Source organism: Pempheris klunzingeri, chromosome 22 (genome assembly GCF_042242105.1).
Source record: "Pempheris klunzingeri isolate RE-2024b chromosome 22, fPemKlu1.hap1, whole genome shotgun sequence".
In the NCBI taxonomy this organism is placed as follows: Eukaryota; Metazoa; Chordata; class Actinopteri; order Acropomatiformes; family Pempheridae; genus Pempheris; species Pempheris klunzingeri.
In genome coordinates this window covers 19,784,666-19,807,919 of record NC_092033.1, presented here as the reverse complement: position 1 = coordinate 19,807,919, position 23,254 = coordinate 19,784,666, and the positions used below count along the sequence as shown (strand labels likewise).

The window sequence follows — 23,254 nt, the reverse complement described above, 5'->3', positions numbered from 1 at the left end:
AAAACAAGGCTAAGAATGGTGTTTTCAGCTAAATGCTTATGTTTTGCATGCTAACATGCTCATGTTTAGCAGGCACCATGGTCATCATTTTATGGTACATTTTATCATGCTGACATTTACTAATTAGCACAAAACACCACATAGAGCTGACGTTGATGGGAATGCCATTAGTTTCACATAAAACAAAATAATAGAAAAGCTGAAACTTTAACATGATGGTGGCACTAGATGTAAAGTCCTTGGTCCTGGTAACCATAAATGTTTGTACCAAATTTTGTGCCAATGTTGAGAAATTTCACAGGACAAGTGAAAACTTGGTGAGGAAAGGCCAGGGGATCTCCAGTCACCAGGATTCATCCTATAGGCACCATGGATGCCAGTGCCTAATTACAATGCACATATAGTTGTCAAGATATTTCAGTAAAAGCTAAAAATGTCAACATGCTGGTGGCAGAGTCAGGAGATCACTAAAGTCAGTAGGATTCATCAATGGGAATATGAAATATCTGTACAATATTTCATTGCAATCCATCTAACAGCTGTGGAGATATTTCATCAGAGGCCAAACTGATGGACCAGCAAACCACTGAAGTCAATACAAAATGAGACAAGTGCTTTCATTAGTGGTGCTGCTGCAATATAGCGCTTGTTCTGAAATGATCAGCGTCCATTTGTAAGCCATGTGGGACTGTTAAACACAGTATGATGGTCAAAGATTAAGGCAGCGGGTGACCTTGACCTCTAACCTCAATGTGAATTTACTTTAAACTGCACACATGAAAATGAGATTTACTGAGGCCCCACTCATTTAATCTTTAATTTAATTTAAAAAAATTTAATTTTCACATTATTCTTGATACCTAAAAAGAAAGCCTTAAGAACACAGCAGAAGAACAACACATATTTTAATGTAGAAAACAAGGATTCCAACAAAATCTACATGTTGAACTTGTGTGCTTACAGCATGTGTGGAGTGTGAAGGGGGGAAGCCAATCCATAGCGGACCACCCCTGCACCTGCCTCACTCTCTTCTTCTACTTGTCTCTTATGGTCTCTCAGGCACTCTTTCAGCACTTCAGTATTTTTGGTCCACAATCACAGCTTCAATTCCATGAATTCAGCCTGGGCCCAGGGCTGCTTATGTTCCATGTAGCTGCCTTCCCAAAGTCACACTGTCTTGTTTATGTAAGTGATTCTATGTCTTTGAACCATTAGGTCAGAATGTTGGAAATTTTGACTTCTACACTACAATGGAGCAGCCCTCGAAGTGATGATTCCAAGTAGGAAACTTTTCCGCCCTAACTTTCCTCATATGTCAGATCAACCCCTGTAAAGGCACAACAGCAGTATTTATTACATTTAAATCTCTAAAAGTTAAATGTATTCCACACTGCAGTTCAGTAGTGCTAGCTGTTAGAATAGTGGCACAATATATTAGCAGTGGTGTCGGTTTAAGTATTTCTTACAGACATCTCCGTTTCCCTGCTCGTGTTTCTGAACTGGTCTAATACAACATACATAGGTTGCAATTGGGAGCTACTAGCAGATCTGGTCAGTGTTATGGACAGACAGTGGGAGACATAACTTCTAGATATCAGTGTTTACAAGGCTGCAGCTGAAACAGACCCTATCAGCTGACCCTCCCCCCGGTTAGTGCACAGAGTAGGCGACCACCCTTGAGGTTTTTATGACCCTCTGAGGATGTAAGTTCCAGACATTGGAAAAGCTAGATGTGTTTTTGTGTTTCTGGCGTGAGTGATAAATTCAAAAGACACTGCTGCTGAATAAGTCATGGCTTTTGAATTTTTGTTATTTACAACAAAATGATGTTGCACCATAAAAAGGGCCTCTTGGGTCTTAATGTGTTACAGAGGGTCATGAGGAAGATTGGACCTAAATCTGGGTTTTAAAAAGTTTTTATCTATCTAGGGACTCACACGTCTCACTTCCTACTCACAATGTTCAACACTCATGTCTAGAAGTCTTCATATTGGGAGCTGAGCAGGTCCAATACCACTGGACCACCACACTTTTGCAGACTTAAAAGCTTTTTTATTCAAATACCCCATCCCTGATTGTAACCACAGTGCTTCTGTGAGCTCTGGACTGCCTTTTTCTGAAAGCTTCAGTAACTGAATAAAGAGACAAGCTGTGGAAAGTGTGTGCGTGTGTGTGATGGTTGTCTGGTGGAAACTGAAGGTGGAATGGAGGACAAACAGAAAAAGAAAGACAGAAATCTGTTTTTTCACAGTAAAATCTCTGAGCTAAAAGCTAAAGTGGAAGGTGTTGACCAAATGCCAGTGAGCAAAAACAGAAGAAACGCCAACTTCTAACTGCCTCAGGGTGAGCGTGACTTATTGAAGCCTGCATAGAGTATTGATACAGAAAAACATGCGGACAGTGGGCTTTGCTGATGGAGACTGTGCAGTATTTTTCATTGAGGACAGATGGAGGCTCGCTGCTAAAGAGAACTTACTGGGAAGCCTGTGCAGTCTTGACCCAAGAGGGGCATAATTCCACATGTCACAGAGCATCAATAAATATGTTAAAATATTTAAACAGATTTCCCCTAATTACACCCGTTCTGACCTCTGGGTACAATATTGCCTCTGGGCCAACCACTTCAGGCTCGTGTTGAAATAACCACAGATGTAATTCCTCACGTTAAGCGTCCAAGTTCGCCCGGGACACTATTATACGGTGTACCACTTGACATGGATGGCGGTGCTCACCGGCTCTGCTGCCACCTCCAAAGCAAACATACTTTTACCCAGTGCGGCTAATGCTCCAGCCCAAAACATTAACTGAAGTGTCTTATGCTGAGGACAGACAGAGTGCAGCCACTAAGTAAGCTGGCTGCTGTCTAAGCTCAGTGTTTGGGCTTGGCAGATTTGAGGACAGTGGTGGAAAATGTACCCATAATTCCCTCCTAAAGTTTCTCCCCACCTCTTTATACACCGACTGTCTGCTGACGACATGACTCATTTAGGCTAAAGTGTCTCTCTTTCTTCTCATCACCTTGTCTCTTCATGTTAGTGACAGCTACGACCAACGTTAACACTAAATAATGTTACCAATTGTTACTTGTATAGTTATTATGCATTAAGATTTATTTATGCTTATGCAATTATCCTATGGTGTTTCATGTAAGGAAAAATGGAAAAGCCAAGGTTGAATGCATAGCTTCACTCACTTGGACCATTGTGACAACTTGTTTTTAACTATGTATATGTCAAACTACTCTGACACACAGTGGCAAACACTGATCACCTTTGATCATCATATTATAATCGTATTTTCCCCCTTCAGGCTTGAGTAAAATAATTGGAGTCTTTATGAAGCAGTTGTGGTTTATTGCAGCTGTGATATTGATAAAGTCCAGTCAGTAATACCTTCTTAGCAAGCTGTCATGTGTTGCTCTCCAGATAAAGCTGACAGTACAATTGGGGTGACCGCTCGTTCTCTGCTGTTGTGCCCAAGCTCTGGAATAAGCTCCCCCCTGATATGCGCACCATCACCGACCTTGGTCTTTTTAAATCAAAACTGAAAACCTCACTATTTAGAAAGGCTTTTAATACCTAGCTGCATGTGACATTTTATTTCATTTTATCCTGTCTTTTATTTTGGTTAGATAAAATATGTGTTCACTTTTATATGTAGATTTTAGTTTAATACTGTCTATTTTTATTGTCTATTTAACTGCTATTTTTAAGTGATGTTTTGTTTTTAAAATCATTCCTTTGATTTTTATCTCTGAAGCACTTTGGTCACCCTTTGGGCTGTTGGAAAGGGCTATATAAATAAATTTTGATTGATTGATTGAGTACAAGTCACAGTGTGCAAGTCACAGCCAAGGTCTGGGGCCTTGTTCTCATTGGGGCTACCCATGCTAACAGCACAATATGCTCCCACAGTGCTGCAAGGTGCTGCTTTGACATTTCCATTGGAACATCTGTGAAATGCCAGATATTAAAGGAGATTATCTCCAAATTCAAATGTGGAATGTTTGCACCTAGCCTTTTAAAGGGTGATAGTGGTTCGAGTTCATTTAGTGGGCTAGTTACTATATGTATATATATATATATATATATATATATACATATATATATATATATATATACCTGACATACACAGCTACTACACAGCTACACCCAAAAGCTACACTGTACACACACACAGACACACAGACACACACAGACACACACAGACACACACAGACACACACAGACACACACACACACACAGACACACACACACACACACACACACACACACACACACACACACACACACACACACACACTGGGCCATAAAATCCTTTAGCAAAATGGTGTTGAACATACTAAGCTGTAAAAATGTCTACATGCTGCTCTGCCAAAGGCAGAGGAACCTTCCCAAAATGGGGGTGAAGTGGGTTGGTATAAAGAGTAAACAACTCTGCTATTAAAGTGTTACAGCAGGGGTTTTCAGCGCCAAGTGCTATCCTGGAGTGGAGACCTGGGAAAACAAGACTAACACATACCCACACACATTCTCAAACACACATTCTCAAACTCTCTTTTTCACACAATTGTAGTCTAGTCAAAGTGTATGCACATTCACACATACAAATGTGCACAAAAATGGGGTTATACATAATTAGATTTCACACACATGCAGACACACAAACATGTATGTATGCATGCTAAGTGGTGCTAAGCATGGACCATATAAAAGGTAACAGCTGCAGTTGTAGTTCCTTTTAAAACATTTCACAAGGCAAAAAACCTGCAGTACCTCACTCATGCCTGTTTGAAACACTCATGAATATTAAAACTAGATTGTATTACTGTCATACATATTCACAGTACCCAACATCTATGAAAACTCTGTTACTAAAAAAGTGTCTGGACCAAAGCTTTACAAGATTATGGGGTACAATACAAACACATGAATTTTTTTCAGAGAAGAAGAAATAGTGCCCTTAGCTTTCTTCTCACCAACTCTGTTTAGGTCAGGTCAGAGACACTGACACTCTGTCAGATAAATTGAGGCTGTCTTGTAGTTTATCAGCAAGAATAAACTAAGTCATTCCTTCCAAACATGCACTGTACTCAATGTATTCCAGCAACCATCAGTGTAGGAAGTGACTGCTGGGTGGGAGTTCAGCCGCCTCTTGACTAACCCAGACATCAGTCATCGAGTGGACGCTTGTTGGATGTGACAGAGGACATTATCTTTCAACCTAAAGGCTCTGTCTCCCTTTCACTTACACTAGGGTGTACTGGGGAAATGCTGAAAGGGACTGACCTGCAGAGACCCCCCCGAGACCAGCCCTTCCTCCTCCTGCTCATTCAACACATCTGGGGAGCAGTACAGCAATCATGAGGAGAACTTCCTGGTGAACAACAAAGTCAGCAGAAAGAATCAACCCTACGGCCATGGAAAGAAAATGGTAAATGGTCTGTATCTGTACAGAGCCTTTCTAGTCATTCTGACCACTCAGAGCACTTTTACATCAAATTCTTATTCACCCATTCACACATCATTCATACAGGAGGAATCTAAGTTAGAGGAGACCATTGTTTCACACACATTCACACACTGAAGCTATAGTTCAGGGGTTCAGTGTCTTGCCCAAGGACACTTCAACATGCTGACTTAGAGGAGGCGGGAATCAAACCGCCAACCTTCCAATTGATGGACGGCCCACTCTACCTCTGACAAGTCTAGTCAGTGGAACATTCACACTATGTTTTACCCAGAGAACTTAGGACTGATGCTGCCCTCTGCAGTAGGCATCCAGTCTGTGTAAATCCAGCACTATAACATGCTTATCTAACTATTGAGCAGCTCTTCTACTCTAACGGTAGGTATCAGGTCACTATCTTAGTCTATCTGCCAGTATGCAAGACAATGAATCTCTCCCACACTCATGTCCTGTGTCTGTTCAACGGTTTCTCCTTTCCTCCTTTCTGTAGTCTGGAATATTGTACAACTGATCTGCAGAGTCTGCACACCCCTGTTAAAATGCCAGGTTTTTGTGATGCAAAAAAAAAGAGACCAAGATAAATAATTTCAGAAGTTTTTCCACCTTTAATGTGACCTATAACCTGTACAACTCAATTTGAAAAACAAACTGAAATATTTTTGGTGGGGAAAGTAAAAATAAAAAAGCTAAAATAATGTGGTTGCACAAGTGTGCACACCCTCTTATAACTGGGGATGTGGCTGTGTTCACATTCAGAATCATGTTAAATAGGAGTCAGTACTCACCTGTCATCATCTAAAGTACCTCTGATTAACCTTTTTCTCACATTTTCTTAGTCGCATCTTACAGCAAAAGCCACGGTCTGCAGAGAGCTTCCAAAGTATCAGAGGGATCTCATTGTTCAAAGGTAGCAGTCAGGAGAAGGGTACAAAAGACTTTCCAAGGCATTAGATATACCATGGAACACAGTGAAGACAGTCGTCATCAAGTGGAGAAAATATGGTGCAACAGTGACATTACCAAGAACTGGACGTCCCTCCAAAATTGATGAAAAAATGAGAAGAAAACTGGTCAGGGAGGCTGACTAGAGGCCTACAGCAACATTAAAGTACTGGCTGTGTAGTACATGTGACAACAATCTCCCGTATTCTTCATATGTCTGGGCTGTGGGGTAGGGTGGCAAGACGGAAGCCTTTTCTTACAAAGAAAAACATCCAAGCCTGGATAAATTTAGCTAAAACACATTTGAAGTCTCCCAAAAGCATGTGGGGAAATGTGTTATGGTCTGATGAAACCAAGGTTGAACTTTTTGGGCATAATTCCAAAAGGTATGTTTGGTGCAAAAACAACACTGCACATCACCAAAAGAACACCACACCCACAGTGAAGCATGGTGGAGGCAGCATCATGCTTTGGGGCTGTTGTTCTTCGGCTGGAACTGGGGCCGTAGTCAAGGTGGAGGGAATCATGAACAGTTCCAAATACCAGTCAGTGTTGGCACAAAACCTTCAGGCTTCTGCTAGAAAGCTGAAGATGAAGAGGAACTTCATCTTTCAGCATGACAACGACCCAAAGCATACATTCAAATCAACAAAAGAATGACTTCACCAGGAGAAGATAAAAGTTTTGGAATGGCCCAGCCAGAGCCCAGACCTGAATGCCATTGAAACTCTGTGGGGTGATCTGAAGAGGGCTGAGCACAGGAGATGCCCTCGCACTCTGACAGATTTGGAGGATTTTGCAAAGAAGAGTGGGCAAAGTGGGCCAAGTCAAGATGTGCCATGCTGATAGACTCCTACCCAAAAAGACTGAATGCTGTAATAAAATCAAAAAGTGCTTCAACAAAGTATTAGTTTAAGTGTGTTATGTAACCACATTATTTTAGTGTTTTATTTTTACTCTGAAGATTTCAGTTTGTTTTTCAATTGAGTTGTACAGGTTATAGGTCACATTAAAGGTGGAAAATGTTCTGAAATGAAAGGTCTCATTTTTTTACATCACAAAAACCTGGCATTTTAACAGGGCTGTGTAGACTTTTTATATCCACTGTATGCTGCCTGTGCAAGAGGATCTTAACCCCCCTGCACCAGCCTCTCCACATAAATCACATTCCCTTGGTAAGTAATTGTTCAAAGATCAAATGATCTTTTCTATCATTGTCTTTGGCTGTTCTGTCTTGTATATTTGTTTTCCAAGCACTTCTACCACCAAGGAAATCTTCCCTTGAAGACATCTGCAATGGTAGTAGCACAGAGCAAAACAAAAGACTCTTGTCTTTTCTCTCTGAAGGGGCAGCTGACTTTGGTCGGACAAGCTATTGTGAAGTGGCCCGTCAGCATGTGATCCCTGGTAGCTGCTACAAGCAACATCTTGTCCTCACATTATGACTCCAGTAATGAGTCTCTTTAGTCCAAGATGGCCGGTAGCCCTTCCTCACCATTAAAGGATTATGAGGGAAAATGTTCGCTCATTTGCCCAAGCTCGCTGGACCACCACAGATCTCTCTTATAGGCTAATGTCTGACCTGAACCTTCAACCTCTGGACTCATCACTGAGGCAATGCCTGTTGACAGAGACCAAGATTCTCCATGTGTCTCATTCTCCTCTCCTCCTACCATATGAAGAGGGCAGCTATGCCATTGAGGGGATTATACTGAAAAATATGAGTCTTAAGAGTGACAAGTATTCATCAACAGTACTGGAGAAGAATCTGTGATTGCCATCATAGATTTAGATTAGATCTATGATGGCAATCACAGATTGGTTCCCATTGAAAATGAATTGTTTAAGTGACAACAATCAAGGTTGCTGGGCTGGGAGAGGAAATGAGTAGAACTCCAAAATAAACCTCAGAGGATGCATCAACAAAAAACTCAGGGTTGTTAAAAGTGAGTACAACATTACTCATGGGAGCAACAACAGCAGTCACTAAATAAAACCCAACCCCAATGTATGTCAGGAGACGTATACTGTGAGAAAACTCACTCTGGCCATGTGGTGAGGTCAATGTAGGGAGGAGGAGAGAGAGGCAAAAGAGAAAGTGAAAGGGGAGGGTGGAATTTGACTTGACACTGTCAAGGGCCAGTGGTTTAGGTTCAATATTAATTAATGGCAGAGTTAACACACTTTATAGCCAAACTTAATACAGTGGAATGGCAGAGGCAATAAGGTGGTGATGTAGAAATGGAAATGACGTTTTTAATGGAGAGGTGCTTTGCACTTTGGTGGAAAAGAGGCTTACCTGCAGAGGAAAGACAATAATATGAAAAGAGCAGCAGTGCAATAGAACAGCCCTGACAATAGAGTGTGCCGCTGTGGGATAGATGTAGATCATTCAGACCTGGCTTTCCACAGCACAGTCGAGACTTCACATATGGTCAAATTCTTCTTCCCGTGAGACAGCAGCATTAAAACTCAACCACCAAGCCTCCTACAACTGAAAACTGCTTCATGATTTATATTACTGTAAAAAACCTCATTTCATTTCATTCCATTTTTATTGACACAGATGCACAGACATAGACACTCACCCACAAGGCTCCAGTGGCAGCTTTGCAACATGCAGTTTCACACTCAATTTACTGTTACCAAAAGGCCATGGACACATCAAATGCTGCCACAGTGCTCTACAGACAGGCCAGAGGCTGGAGGGGTCACGCACCACTGAGTCAGGCTATGAACTCATGACTGCAGTGTACATTAGGATCACTGAGTCTGTCTTAACCGGCATGATCTTGCCGCAACTGAAAACCTCCCTGAGCTGTCTCTCAGTGTGTCCAGCATTGCACAAGCACTGTTAGAATATGACTAAAAAGGCCATTCAACAGCTGTCTTGCATTTCAAAGTTAAAATCTCTCAGGTTTAAAAACATTCCACCATAACTGGTTAAAATCAGACATAGTTCTTATAAAAGCTAAAAGCTGCTAAAGGATTTCTGTCAATGTTTTTTTGCTTCTGACAAAGTTTACCAGCACAGCGGATGACCTGATTATCTTTTCTAAGATAACGTAAATCCACTGCAAGGGTCAGGCACTTGATCCAACTGGAGCCATCAATGTTAAACAAGCATGCTCATATGGTACTGTAAGGCAATTAGATGATTTCCACCAAATGCTTCATAGGCTGCTGCTGCTCAGAGTAAACATACAGAGATATATGAGAAACAGTAATGCTTTCCATTTGGTATTTTATTGGCCCTTAAATAAGCCTTGCACAGACAAAATGTAGAAAATAAGAAAAACCAATATGTCTGGATTGAAAAAAAAAGTGGAAAATAATGAGAACATAGATGCTGGTTGTGGGTAATGATGAGTCTAAATGTGAGGGCGAACCACTCCAAAAAACCATGTGCTCGCTCTGTTAAGGGCCCTGTAAAAGCATGTGCCAAGGGAGGGTACAGCAGCGAACCACCACCCAGTATCCCACCAGAGTGAGCTTTTCATCCAGCCATCTGTGTCTTTTCTATGTATTAATCAGAGACAACCAACAGTTAACCTTTCAATGGAACCCATGAATGGATGACTGATGTGGTTGTACAGCAGCAATCTAGTTTAACATGCAAACAGATACAAAGATTCACACCTGGGAGCTTACCACAGTTTTATTTTACTGAGGAACTGCGCTGGAGCCACTGCAGATGAAAACAATGCAAACCAGAGTCAACTCTCAGGTTCTTCCCACATGGGATGGGTTTCGACGATGTCCAAGCTAATGCCATCCCAGTTCAGTAAACTCCAGTTCTCCCCAGTTTTATCAGAAATAATGACTTTTATTTTACAGGAATGTGACGTCACATGCTTCTGTGCACCAATCAGGATTTAGCAATATTTAAATGAAAATGTAATCACATAATGTAACCACATTATGTGATCAAACTACACCTGCACAGCTCTAATGAGAGGCTGTCTTATTTAGTTGTGAAAATATATGTGAAAAAGACATAGAAACTTGAGTGACAGTTGCTCCCAGCAGCACTCTCTTCTTCTCACCTCACCTGCCTCAGAAGTGCCAAGAAACACAGTAATCATGATAATGTTTAGTGATCCACTACGGCTGCTGCGTAAGCCCTGAGTCAACACCACCTGACTCATTAGCCATCACCCCCCCTGCACACTACCTAAAAACACATCCACATAGCGATGGTCCATGGTAGCATGTGTTATTGGACACTGGTTGTTGTGACTTTCCCAGTTTTTCCTTGCAGCTGCCTGGGTTACAGTCAACCCTCTGCAGAGATACAGATACATAAGTAAGGAGAAGAGAAGAGAAGAATGACCTACTCATTGAGCAGAGGAAAGGTTATCTGTGACAGCTGGGCAGACAGAAGTGGGTCAGGTGTGTGTTAAGTCCATCGCGCTGCTTTTCTCATTATTAATATCACAGAGGAAAAAATAGAGGAAAAGAGAAAGAGAAAGAAAACGAAGGTGGAGGAAAAGATGATGGGGAAAAAACTAATATTACAAGAGGGGGGTAAAGGTCAAAGGAAAATACCAGTAAGTTGGAGGGAGTGGAAAAGGAGAAGTGAGGAGACACAGAAAAGGGAAGCCAGAGAAGGACTCAGAGAGGAATTCTGGGAATGAGACAGAGCAGAAAGACAGCGACAGGAGTTGGAACGGAAAAAAGAAGTGCTGGGAAGATGTGAAAAGAAGGGATGGGGGGAGAATAAAAGGAAAGAGAGAAAAAGAGGCAAAGAAAACACAGCAGACTGCTGACAGACAGCTAAAGAGAGACAAATGGAGGAAAAGTGAGGTGGAGGTAAAGATGATCTGCCACCGCTACACACTCAAAACATCCCCTGTGTGTGGGTGTGTGTGTGTCTGTGTGTGTGTGTGTGTGTGTGTGTGTGTGAGGGAGGGGGGGGGGGACTGATGACGTTTTTCTTACGTTTGGAGTCCAGTGCTCAGCTTCTTTAGATTTTCATTTGGTCTCTCAGCTTTTCCTTTCAGTCTTGGGGTGTGCACATGGCCTTGCAGTCTCATACCCTTTTATTACCTGTTTACTTATATTTACCAAGGAACAACTGGTACATGCTTTTCCATCTATAGTCACATATGACGCTTAAGTATTCACCACAAAGAACAGGATCAAATCTACATGATAAATAATATGTAAAAAGTATGTTTCTGTCTCTAATTCACGGTCTTTTTGTTTCTCCATGTTTGCATTTCTTCTTTTATGGAATTAAACAACAAACAAGTCAACCATCCCTCTCTTGGATCATTTAGCAAGCCCACCTTTGAACAAGCACAAGGCCTGAGGCGAGTGTGCGCATGTGCATGGGCTGCTGTCATAAGCATCTTCCATGCACATGCACACGTGTACACAGACTCCTGCGTCCAATCAGTGCTGTGACGCAGCGCACACAAAACAGAGTTACAAGATCAGAGAGAAACCTCAGAATATGATGAGACAATAACAGGGCAGTGGGAGGCTTTGTTCACTTTAATCTCAGTTATTTGTTGAATTTTGGAGCCTTGGGCCAGAGAGAGTCTGTGGAGACCTAAAACCCAGGTGCAAGCTGCTGTGAAGGCAAACGTCGGCCTGCCTAAGTGTCCATGAGCAAACCACTGCATTTCTAACACTTCTAACCGTGGCTTAACACTAAAATCAAGGGCAACATGAGATCAGATATGGCAAACCTTTTTGTTTGTATAAAAGAAATGGCTCTGTTACACAAGAAGCCTCAGCCATCATGGCATTCTTCACGAATTTGGCCCTAAAAATATTTCACTGCAGTACTCATATACTTGAACTTGTTTTTTACTTGAGTCTTATTTTTCGTGGTGCTTTGGAGTAAACACCGTGACTGTACTTCCAGGGGAGGGTATTTTTAACCAGTGTGGCTGTACTGTAAACTGTGCTCTGTGTGTTCTCACTCTAAGATTTAAACACCACAGCTGACAGCAGGCTCCCTGCCACATGAAAGGCAATGAAATGTTGTGTGTAAGACAAAAAGCACAGGGAGAAGGAGGGAAAAAGAGCATTGGAAAGCAAAATATTGTCTCAAATATTTTCCCAATTTCGACCCAAGGGTCATTATGGAATCTCAGCAGTGTGGAGGAATGCTGAAGTGGACAGAGTAATGCAAAAAATGTGAGTGAATCATATTAATGGTAGTTATTCATCTACAACATTTGCTAACCTAATCTGATTGTTTTTTTTTACATTTCTTGGTTTAATTTGATAATCTTATGGTTCAAAATGATGTGTTAGCCCAAAAATCACTGCCATGTTTCCAACTTGGATCAGGCCAAGTGAGCTGGGGTGGACGCCCCTGTTAACACATTATTTCTGATTGGTTGAACAGACCACAGACTGTTGACCTCCTTACTGCAAATACCACTACAGATGCAAGGACAAAGTAGTGTGGTGCAGCAGCAAAAACATGGAGATCATGACAAAAACTGCTGTAACCAACTTGGCCGGCATCCTTTTGTAATGTGTGTCAGTGGTTTCAACCAAAGCAATTTTCATGCCAGCTCTCATGTCATTCTACACTGAAGCTGAAGAAGTTGCAGTTCCCTTCTCAAGGATACAAATAAGAATCAATGAGAGTCTAACAACCAATCCAGTCCCATCGCTGAGTGTTTTAAAGATGGCTCCACAACCTCGTTGGTGGAAGAAGAGGAAATACAGCAACGCTCCTCTTCTTGCTCATTAGCGCTCACACCTCCCTTACAACTTCTTTTCCAGATATGGAACCTGGCACACAGCGAGACAGACCACCCATGACTAGGACATGTTCAGACACCCCCACAGGCCATCCCATCAAACCCCACCCACCCCAACCCTCTTGCTCCCTCTGTTCTCTCTGTTGTTTCAACAGCGTCAGAGGCGCTCATGGGTGGAAGAGCGAGAGCTTGAATAAGACGGAGAGAGCACGCTCTGACCACTGATGTGCTGGACGAAACCACAGATGCATCACTGCTTGTGATAAACTATGGCTTATATGACTTGTTAACAAATAATTTAATATTTGCCAAGTTTCCTGTTCATATACCTCCTTTACGTCACTCCAAACGTTGAATCACAACAAATGCAACTGTTACTGAAATGAAGCTAATTTATATAAAGGGTTAATTATAAGTGACTGTGATAACAAAGGCTTTTTTCTGATACATGTGAAATTGTGAAAGCAGTCTATTTAGTTTTATCTACAAATTGTATTTGCTCTGTGAATATCACAGGCCTCCTGTTGCTCTGCAGGGATGGTATGATCAAGTCACATAAATACAAGTCTATGTTGATTTTTGTCATCTCATTTCAATTTCGTCATAATTATATATCACATAACCTGAATGACAGGGGAGCTATCAGTGTAAAGCATGTAAACAGTCTGATTGCTTTATGGACTGTTTGCTATCATTTTAATGTGTGAAAACTTTAAATGCAGACAGGCTGAGACACACCCAGAGAAAGCAAAAGAAGGAAGGGGGATATGTTTACATTCTACTCACTGGGCTCCAGCATTATTCCCTGAGGCACTCCACCTGACTTTCCTACTTTGAACTCTCAGTGTCCACTCAGTGTGGTGAGCACACTTACTGTCCACACACGCACACGCACTCAGCCAGGTACCTTCCAGAGGAATTCACGCCCCCTTGAACTGTTTTGCCTGACTTTATGGCTCACTTCTGACAGTGAGAGAGAGGGAGGGAGGGAGGGAGGGAGATGGAGGGAAGGGGAAGGAGGAGTGTTTCTTGTGGGAGAAGAAGGAGGAGGGAGTGAATAGGAGGAGGAACACAGAAAGAGAATCAACAGGAAATGTATTTTGTTGTCTAAGTGGGTGAGTGTGTCTGGCACTCGTCCACTTATGTACGCGATTCTCTGGGGGCAACATTTCAGTGACATCACAGGGCAGCAAAGGTAGCAGCCTGAAACAGTCACGACTGGTGTGTACAATGAGATACAGTATGACTTTTCTTCTGTTGACACAAGAGAGGGCATGTCGGGTAGACTGACAGCAGAGAAAGATAACTTTAGAATGGGTTTACAGCAGGTACTCCTGTTATTGTAAATACCCCATTTGTACATTTATCCTGCACCCACTTGTAGTGTTTAACTGAAGGCCATTCAGTTGTACAGCTATTTTATTTTCAACATTACTCTCTGTGTTTGACAAAAAAGTTACAAGACAGTAAAAACATGGCATACTTGAGTTTCCCAAACACTTTGCTCGCGGGGACGGAGCAAGCAAGTGGCAATAAAAACAGAGACTCTAAATGCCAAATGAATCAGTGTTTGAAAGATGACCTGACCAAGTCTTCATCATACTGGGAGGGAGACTGATTCAGTAATTGGCTGTCTTCTCAGGGTCCAGACCAAAAAAGGCCAGGAGATCAGAGGAGCAAGTTTGGCTTGAGCTTCATTACTTTGAATGTGACACTTGCAAAGCAGGTTATTGAATGCATTTAATTCAGCATTTACAGGGAAGTCAACAGACAACCTCAGATAAACCCCAATAGCACCCACACAATTCCTAAAGAAGGCACAAAGATTTAGATACTGTAGATCCCATACATTCAAAAAGGTGCCATGCAATCTTTAGTTCAACCTAAAAAAGAAATCCAAATTACCCACTAAAAAGTCCTTGGGCTGTGTGATTTGGACAGCTGCCAAAATTTGATGCTCAGGATAATTCCCTATCAGTGGTAGTGGCACTGACACTTCATTAAAGGCCAGTCGACGCAGAGATAAGCTCTTCATTCCAGCTCGTCATCTCACAGTGCCAAAGGCAGTGACTGATGTGAACTGTCAGCAGAGAGTACAACAGGAAGAGCAACTGTCACGTCTTATTCTCGTCTCCATCACAGAGTGGAAACGGGAGTCCTTGACAGCCCAAAACCAGAACCCTTAGAAGAATGCAGGTCTTGCACAACATCACCACCTAAACTTGAGGCCTTGGCTGCCACCTACTAATGTTTGTTAAAGCTGTGCAACATGAGCGTCACTCATGTAAGTTTGCTGCGACACTAAAAGATGTTAAATCATCACAGACATGTGTAAGGTAACAAATACATGTGCATAGACAGGAGCGCACACACAACTCGTGGACACTCTCCTGAAAGTAGGTCCAGTAGGTCTGTGAGGGATTATCTCTCACACAATACAGACTGTATTATTACAGCTGAGATTAGCTGCAACTAATTCTGAGTGGTGTCCAAAATTCAGCTTGTCTAGGCAACTTAATTGTGCCCTCTATGCACCATTAGACACTCCAATAGCAACTTGTATCAGAGCTCTGTGTTGCAGATGAAGCCTGTGTGCAGCAGTCATTCAATACAGCACGGACACATCTGTTAAATAGGAAACCTCTCAATCCAAACACAGCAGAAGGTCTTCTGTGTCCGTCTGAACTGCAGATCCAATGTGTGTGCGCAGAACTTGTCTTAAGATTCACATGGACTTGCTCCTTGGCTTTGCTCAAAACAACCTCAGGCCTGCTGTCTTCTGCAAAAATCACACCAAAGAACACACACATTGTCTCTTCCTGTCGGCTTAATGCTTAACCCTCTCATATGCTTTGGAAGTTTTGTACTTCTGGCTGCTTAATGTTTTCATTTTTCAATCTTTGCTCACTATTATGCTGACTGCATATTGTTCTGCACAGCAAGTACAGTAAAATCACACAGAGGTCATTATACATAGGTCAAATGTTGATTAACCTCATTATTCACCAGACAGGTGAAGTGCTCCTTTCTGTCACTGGCCATGACAACAGCATCAGGGTTAGAATATGTACCTCAGACTAAAAAGCCAACATGCCGGCACCATTGAATATGTGTGTGTGGGGGGGTCTGTGCACAAACAAGGATGCACACGCACATATACACAGAGTCTTGATCCGGCTTGATAATAGGACTCCAAACTAAACAAGGAGAGTTGGTTAATGTGAAGGAGTAATGACCGTGTTTACTCCACCTTCTCTCCCCTTTTTCTCTGAAAGCCTTGAGAGTAGAGCTCTTAAGACACTACACAACACAATTAGACAGACTAATTACCCCCTTCATACCACCTATTCCTCACCCACACTGACAGGCTGGGACAGGCAAGACACTTCTGCCTGCCTCCCTACAAGGACAGGGACTATGTACGATGCACTGATTACATTGTACATTTTAGGAAAGTTAGTGGTTGCTCCAACACTGGAACGAGGCTCAAATCTTACAAAGAAGAGAAGAATCAAGTGCCACATAAATTAATCAAGGAGTAGGTTGAGCACACAACTTGAGGAGGAAGGTGTGGGAAAGCCTGCATGAAGGCTTTCATTTTCAGAAACTTCTGGTGCTGTACATGGATGCTGCAAAATGCCAAATGAGCCCTCAGCTTCATCTTCCTCAAACTCATAAACAGAGACACTTTTAATGGACCAAGCATTAGATTTGTAAGAAAACAGTTGTGTTAACAAGGTGAAAGTCAAGCTGGAGTTGCCAGTTCAGCAGCCGGTTAATGATGAACCCCTCTGGCCCCCCCACCCCAAAGTCACCCTGCAGGCGATTTGGACTCAGTCACGGACACGCTGGGAGGATTTAGAGGCAGGGGGAGCTCTGACCCACACTTTGATGTATCCTGCCCATGTTTCCTCTAGGTCACGAGGAAATTCAGCAGCTCTGTTCACTATCAAAAATCTTAAACTCCAAAAAAGAATCAGGGTCAGATTGTCTTTTCTTGTCTCTGTTGGGAAGTCTTGTAACGGTAGAAAGAGGCAGTGCAGAGCAGAGGAGAGGAGGAGACATCAACCAGCCAAACAGGAAAGTTTCAGTTTGTTCAGTCTTGCAGTTGTGGATGTGGGACGGGCTGAGGCACTGCTCAAACTATTTGGCGGGGACTTTTGAAAACCCCTTCTTCCCCAGGACGGACCAACCCCTCCTTCTCCGTTGCAGCCTGAGAAACTGAGCCAAACATTTGTGCAAAAAGGAAAGGACTTGGCACAGCCTGAGTTTAATATGGTGAAGTACTTAACAATGATCTCTGTGCCTCTATTAAACCATGTGCAACATTTTGACACTGTTGGGGGTATTAAGAACATGCTCTGGGAGTGAAGGGGCAGCAGCGGAAATCTATCTGAAATATTACCCTGCATGGAGGAAAGAATAGGGAGAAATCCAGGGGAAAAGAGTGCATTCAGACCATGTTCCCCAAACATTAGGGGCTTCTCAGGTAACAGCTCTGGTACTAGTTTCTCTCCTCATAGAAGAGCAGACAAGGCGCACTCCACAGTCCAAGTCTTAATAGTCACAGGCAATAGTAAGCAGACTGAATGGGTGCAATGCATTAGTCATATAGTTTCCTCTCTTAGTTGATGACCAAGCACCAGTGACATCATCCCACAGAAACACACGACTCATCACAGTGTGCTGGAACCAGACAGACACCTGCTCAAAGGCTCACGGGGGCACAGGGCACGAGAGACACCGACAGGATGAGCTAGTCTGACGAGCCCGACACTGTTGGCTCTTTCATCCCTGGCACCTGTGGAGTGTCACTATGCTTCCTGCATGCACAGATGCACTAAGCAGACACACAGCAAGAATCTGTCCATGTCCACTAACCTTGCAGATCTTGCTCTCCTCCGTCTCAGCTCTGGACTTCCCTTCAGGTGTCCTCTCCTGCTGGTACTTGATTGATAGCTGACAGGAAAGCCCTGGGGCACCCTCACCTGCCCTGAGATCCTGCTGCCGGGCCATGTAACTCTGTGAGGTGGCCGCCCTGACCTGGCTGGGGATGGGGAGAGCGGTATGCACTGGCTTGGTGCCCACTGCGGAGGGTTGCCTGAGCTTGGAGGCTACGCCAACCACCGGCATGGTACTTCCCAGGCACAAAAATAATAACACAGGAGCGGAGAGAAGTCCAAAAAGTACTGTGAGGAAAGGGAAACAAACATGCAGCGACTCCTACTAATGTCGGGCAAAGGAAAGGCAGGAAAAAACAAAAAAGAAAAGAAAAAGAAAAAAAAGTTGTCTCTCAGACTGAGAGCAAAGCAACTGCGTTCATTCTGTAGCCTACAGCGAGCAGGACTCACAGAAACTGAGAAAGCTTCTCCTTCCTCCTGTTCACTCCCTCCTCCTTCTCCTCCCACAAGCAACACTCCTCCTTCCCCTTCCCTCCCTCTCTCTCTCTCACTGCCAGAAGTGTGCGACAAAGTCAGGCAAAACAGTTGAAGGGGGCGTGAACTCCTCTGGAAGGTATGGCCACAAAACGGCAAAACTGTGATTACTGAAACCTGGCTGCGTGTGTGTGTGTGTGTGTGTGTGTGTGCGTGTGTGTGTGTGTGTTCAATGCTTCCCAACACTGTCAAAATAGCTCCCTTCCTCTGTCCCTCTCTCTCGCTCTCCTCACGCTAACAGTGAACACTAGAAATAGACACAAGCTCTCTGTGTCTACATGTGGAGTTTCCCCCTCCCTTTGATGAGAGAAATAATCAAAATGTAAAGGGAAAAGGGAACAAAGTCATACATAATAAGGATCTAAAAAGGACTACTGGAGGGTAGAAATAAGAAAAAGGAGAATTCCAGTATGAAGAACTGTTGGAGGTGGTTGGGGCTGTCTTTATGAGAAAAAGAAAAACTTTGAATAAGCTTTTAATCAGGTACCAGACTGCCAGTTTTATTGTTGCTCAGCTGGTTTCCACTGCTGAGCCGTAGTGGTTTCTTCTTGCCTTAGATTGTGTGTTCTGTCTCTCTCAGAACACTCAAACATCACGTGCAAATATATTGCTTAAATATACTTAATTGTTATTTTTTACCAGTTTCTAATTCCTACTAATGAATAACTATATCATAGAGCAGTATAATTCACAACCACTCCAAGTCCACAAATATAACAGGAATGCAGCAGCAGGTGCTCGATCCAACAATGAATTGTGGGCAGGCTTCATTATGTTTCAAACACTTTGTTGAATTGGTGGATGGTGTCTGAAACAACCACCAAATCCTTTGCTGAGCACATAAAAAAGCTATGATTGGTGGATGCCGTCACTTATGTAACTTTTCACAGTATAGGTATCATTGATATGATTTGCCAGGATGTGTACATCTGAGTAGTACTAAGCTTGCTCATACTTTACATAGAGGATATAATGTGATGTGTAGTAAAACACGTCACAAGTCACCGAATACTGACATTATCAAAAATCCATAATTATTAGTAATATCTAAAGTTACTATTAAAAGTAGGTAAAAGATTTTGATTAACGTCAACAAAGTAGCAATGGTGTCTACGATGGAACAGCTGCTACAAGTGGCCACAAACCTGGTGTCAGGCTGCTTGTCTGGATCAAGAGACAGATGCAGAAATGTGTGTCACTGTGTGGACAGCAGGAGGCTGACAGCATCACTCAAACATGACAAACACAGTGACAACTAAGTAATTGAATGAAATAACTGCCTCTATTCTTCCTCAAACAAAATGAGCATGCCATTTAAACATCCTGGGTATTGAGCCTCTGAAAGAATTTATTTTGATAAGTGAAGGTTTAAGGAAGTGTTGGAGCATTGTTCTTGGCTGGTTTCAGCCACAGTTTTGTTTCGTTTGTAATGCTGCAGACAGGACAGCAGAATTAATGCAGATAAGAGAGATATCAATCTGTGAGAGAGGTTCTCTACAAAGACGATAGCTGTACAGCTGCACTGGGAACTATATGTATAACCTTTTGTTGGCTGGTGAGAGACAGATGATCCTTACTACATTTGGACTGCATTAAGCAGACACAATATGACATGTCGCTACTTTTCTGCTTTTCCAAGGGCTCCCTGCTCTATGACAGACATAAAAGGGAGTGAAAGTTTTATATGGAAAGGTTCCATCTGGTTCAGCTTAGTGAGGCGAGGAGATGTGGTGGAATCAGAGGGGCACACTGCCGTGTCACAGCAAACCGGAACTTTTTAACACAGCATCATCCAATAAAATGAGCAGGAGGAAGGGAGAAAACAAACTGGTCTCACAAATGTGAAACCTGAACAAAAATCCCAACACCTAAGAATATATCTTCCGCCATCAGGCATAGTCTCATTGTATCCCATTGTTGTTTTGTAGCTGAACTCTTACTGATACAAGAAGGTCACATCAATCAATCAATCAATTTACTTTAATAACTTTATTTATATAGCACCAATTCACAACAGTGTTATTTCAAGACTCTTTCCATAATGAGCAGGTCTAGACCAAACTCTTTAATGAAGAGAGAGACTCAACGATTCAGGAATTCAACATTGAGCAGAATCAGATATTAGATGTCAATCAAGACAAGTGAGGTATGACATGATTATTTTACACCCCACTGCTTCCTCTTCCACTTTCATACTGCCTCAATGCCTTTGACAGTCTATTGCCTTTATATGGACGCTGCTTCCCCCAGCCCAGAATAGCACCAGCTACTGCAACATGTTTTTAATCATTCACCAGAGGCAATCATGACAAGCCTAAAAACAACAGGATACCATGTGAATGAATGGTGCAAGTCCGGCTCTGACTTCAACTGCTGCACAACGTGAAGCACATTTGAGGGGCATCCAACCTCCCAGAACTGTCTGGAACTGTAGGGAAACCCGTCTCTGATGAGATCCCATCCCAGGGGTGCTGAGTTGAAACAAGCTTACACCAAACCTTAGAGAGATCTTAAGAAAACCCCCTTGCTTCCACCATTTTTTTGTTGATTTCTGGAAATGATCACCTTATAGTGCAAAATAATTGCTAGGTGGGAATGAGAGCTATCTGCTATCTGCCGGTAAAAAGTCTGCAGTGTCATGTTTCGTCAAGTTTGTTAAGTTTAGTTCACGTGTTTTTATGTGAACTTCCTGTTTTATTGTGGCGTTCAACTTCTCCCTCTCGTTTCAGGCCCCTTGACTTCCTGCCCTTATGTGTTTCCCTCTCCTGTGACTGTCTGCCCCACCCTGTCTGCCTCATCTTTAGTCAGTGCTTGTGTGGGATTCTTGTAGTGAGTGTTTTTGAGTCTCGTCAGGTTAGAATCAATCTGTAAGTATTTTTTGATAGAGTCCTTGTTGTATCTTGTGGAACATTAAACTGCACCTTTCTCAATCCGATTTGCCTTGAGTCAAGCTTTGAGTCCATCCTCCTGTGTGTGCCTCTGGTTGTAGCACGCCGCTGTAATAGAGCACTGAAAGTTCCTCATTTCACCACAGTGAAACCCTGTGAAGATGGATCTCTGGTTCACTATATCCAGTAGGGCAGTTCTGCCCCTTATGTTTGGCTACCAGGATCACGTCTCTAAAGAAATGTCTCAACTTTTGTCATAATCTTTGAGTAATGTTTCAAAATATGTGGCAGTCCAAGCAATCCGTAGAACTGTGGTCAAGGCCACCTCGTTAGAATCCAAGTCCATTTCAAGGTTGAATTTCAAAACTGAGTCTGAAAAGCAAACCAAATCATACAGTAACCCCTACAGTAGAAGGAACAAGATTAAACAAGAAAAAGATCATATACAAGTCTATTGAAATGTGAAATGAATAGCCCAACATGCACGAACAGTCCCTTTAACATCCAACCACTGATATACAAAATCCTGACCAATCAAGGTATTACTGAGCACAAGCCAAAAGGAGTCATATCCACCAGTAGACCCAAATTCATGACATTAGTCTCAAAGATGGCCAAAAAGTGGTCTGGCCTTCAGTTGGACAGTCAGTGGCTGAACTGCTTTGCGTGAGCCAGTGAGATCAGAGAACTTGCAGCAGCTCTACCTTGCATACTACACTGAAGGCTAAATCCCATCATCAGTGCCGCAGCTGCTCACCCCCACTCACCAGGGGCGGCTGGTGCTCTGCGGCACTAATGATACGCACCATTTCTATTTTCCACGCTGGTCGTGGCCGTACCGCATCAAGCAGCACAGAGCAGATGAGGCGGACAGGCAGTCAGACAGGCAAACTGCAGAGAGAATCCGTTCAGTTTTCAAAATAAAAGCTTGTGTGCAAACTTTCTTTTCATATATTCCACCACCACATCAATACCATTTAATTAACGGTGGCACCAGGCCAGACATTAACCGCTCAGGGTTTTTAAACACTTTGTTCGACAGGGGGTTTGTCTTGGATCTGGAAAAAACACTTTCACTTTGACTTTAGCTGCTGTCTGTTTCCTCCAGCACAACAAAGCAGCAGATACACACAAGAAAGAGATTTAAAACAGACAAAATATCAAACGTAGCTTGTTTGGACACGTTAGATAATCCAATATTTGAATCATTTTTTAAAAGATTGCAATCCCCCACAAACTGGGTTAAGCGCATGCCTTTTGCTTTCTCACTGTTTGTCACCAATGTAATGTCCGTAGACACTTTTTTTATATGTCATCACTTTCCACAGAACATATTGTATTTCGCATATGTGTAGAACACATTCAGGCTTGCTGATCTGACATAAAACCAAACTAAAGATGGCAAATTAAGAACACATGGAGGGTGCAGAGCAAATGTAATGCTCTTCCTAGGTCGAATATGGAGCTTATCTATGTGTGTGTAAAGAATGGTGATATGAGATAGTAGTCATTGTGCAAGCTGCCAATTGAATGGTGAATTTAAGCTACTCTGTTGTGGATTCATATACAGTATTTAGATGAGCCGCAGCGAAACTATTGTAATGAGGCTGTGTGTGTGTGTGTGTGTGTGTGTGTGTGTGTGTGTGTGTGTGCTCAACGACATGCTTCCTCTTGGATGCTCTTGTTGTAAATCTGACTGAAAGAGTCAGTGCCTCACCAGCCACGAACCTGATCGCATGTCACTGGTGTACAGCCTTGTCTTTGTCTGAATTCCATTATTCACAAAGGTCA

At 42.7% G+C, this 23,254-nt stretch overlaps 1 protein-coding gene across 1 annotated transcript in view; it reads right to left on the bottom strand.

Moving 5' to 3' along the window:
• Positions 1-18,273, bottom strand: part of nav3 (neuron navigator 3) — a 175,725-nt gene extending 157,452 nt beyond the window's left edge. Inside the window, exon 1 of the mRNA XM_070854068.1 lies at positions 18,022-18,273. Coding sequence (XP_070710169.1) covers positions 18,022-18,273 — 252 coding nt within the window. The remainder of the gene's footprint in view (positions 1-18,021) is intronic.
• Between the last annotated feature and the right edge of the window lie 4,981 nt (positions 18,274-23,254).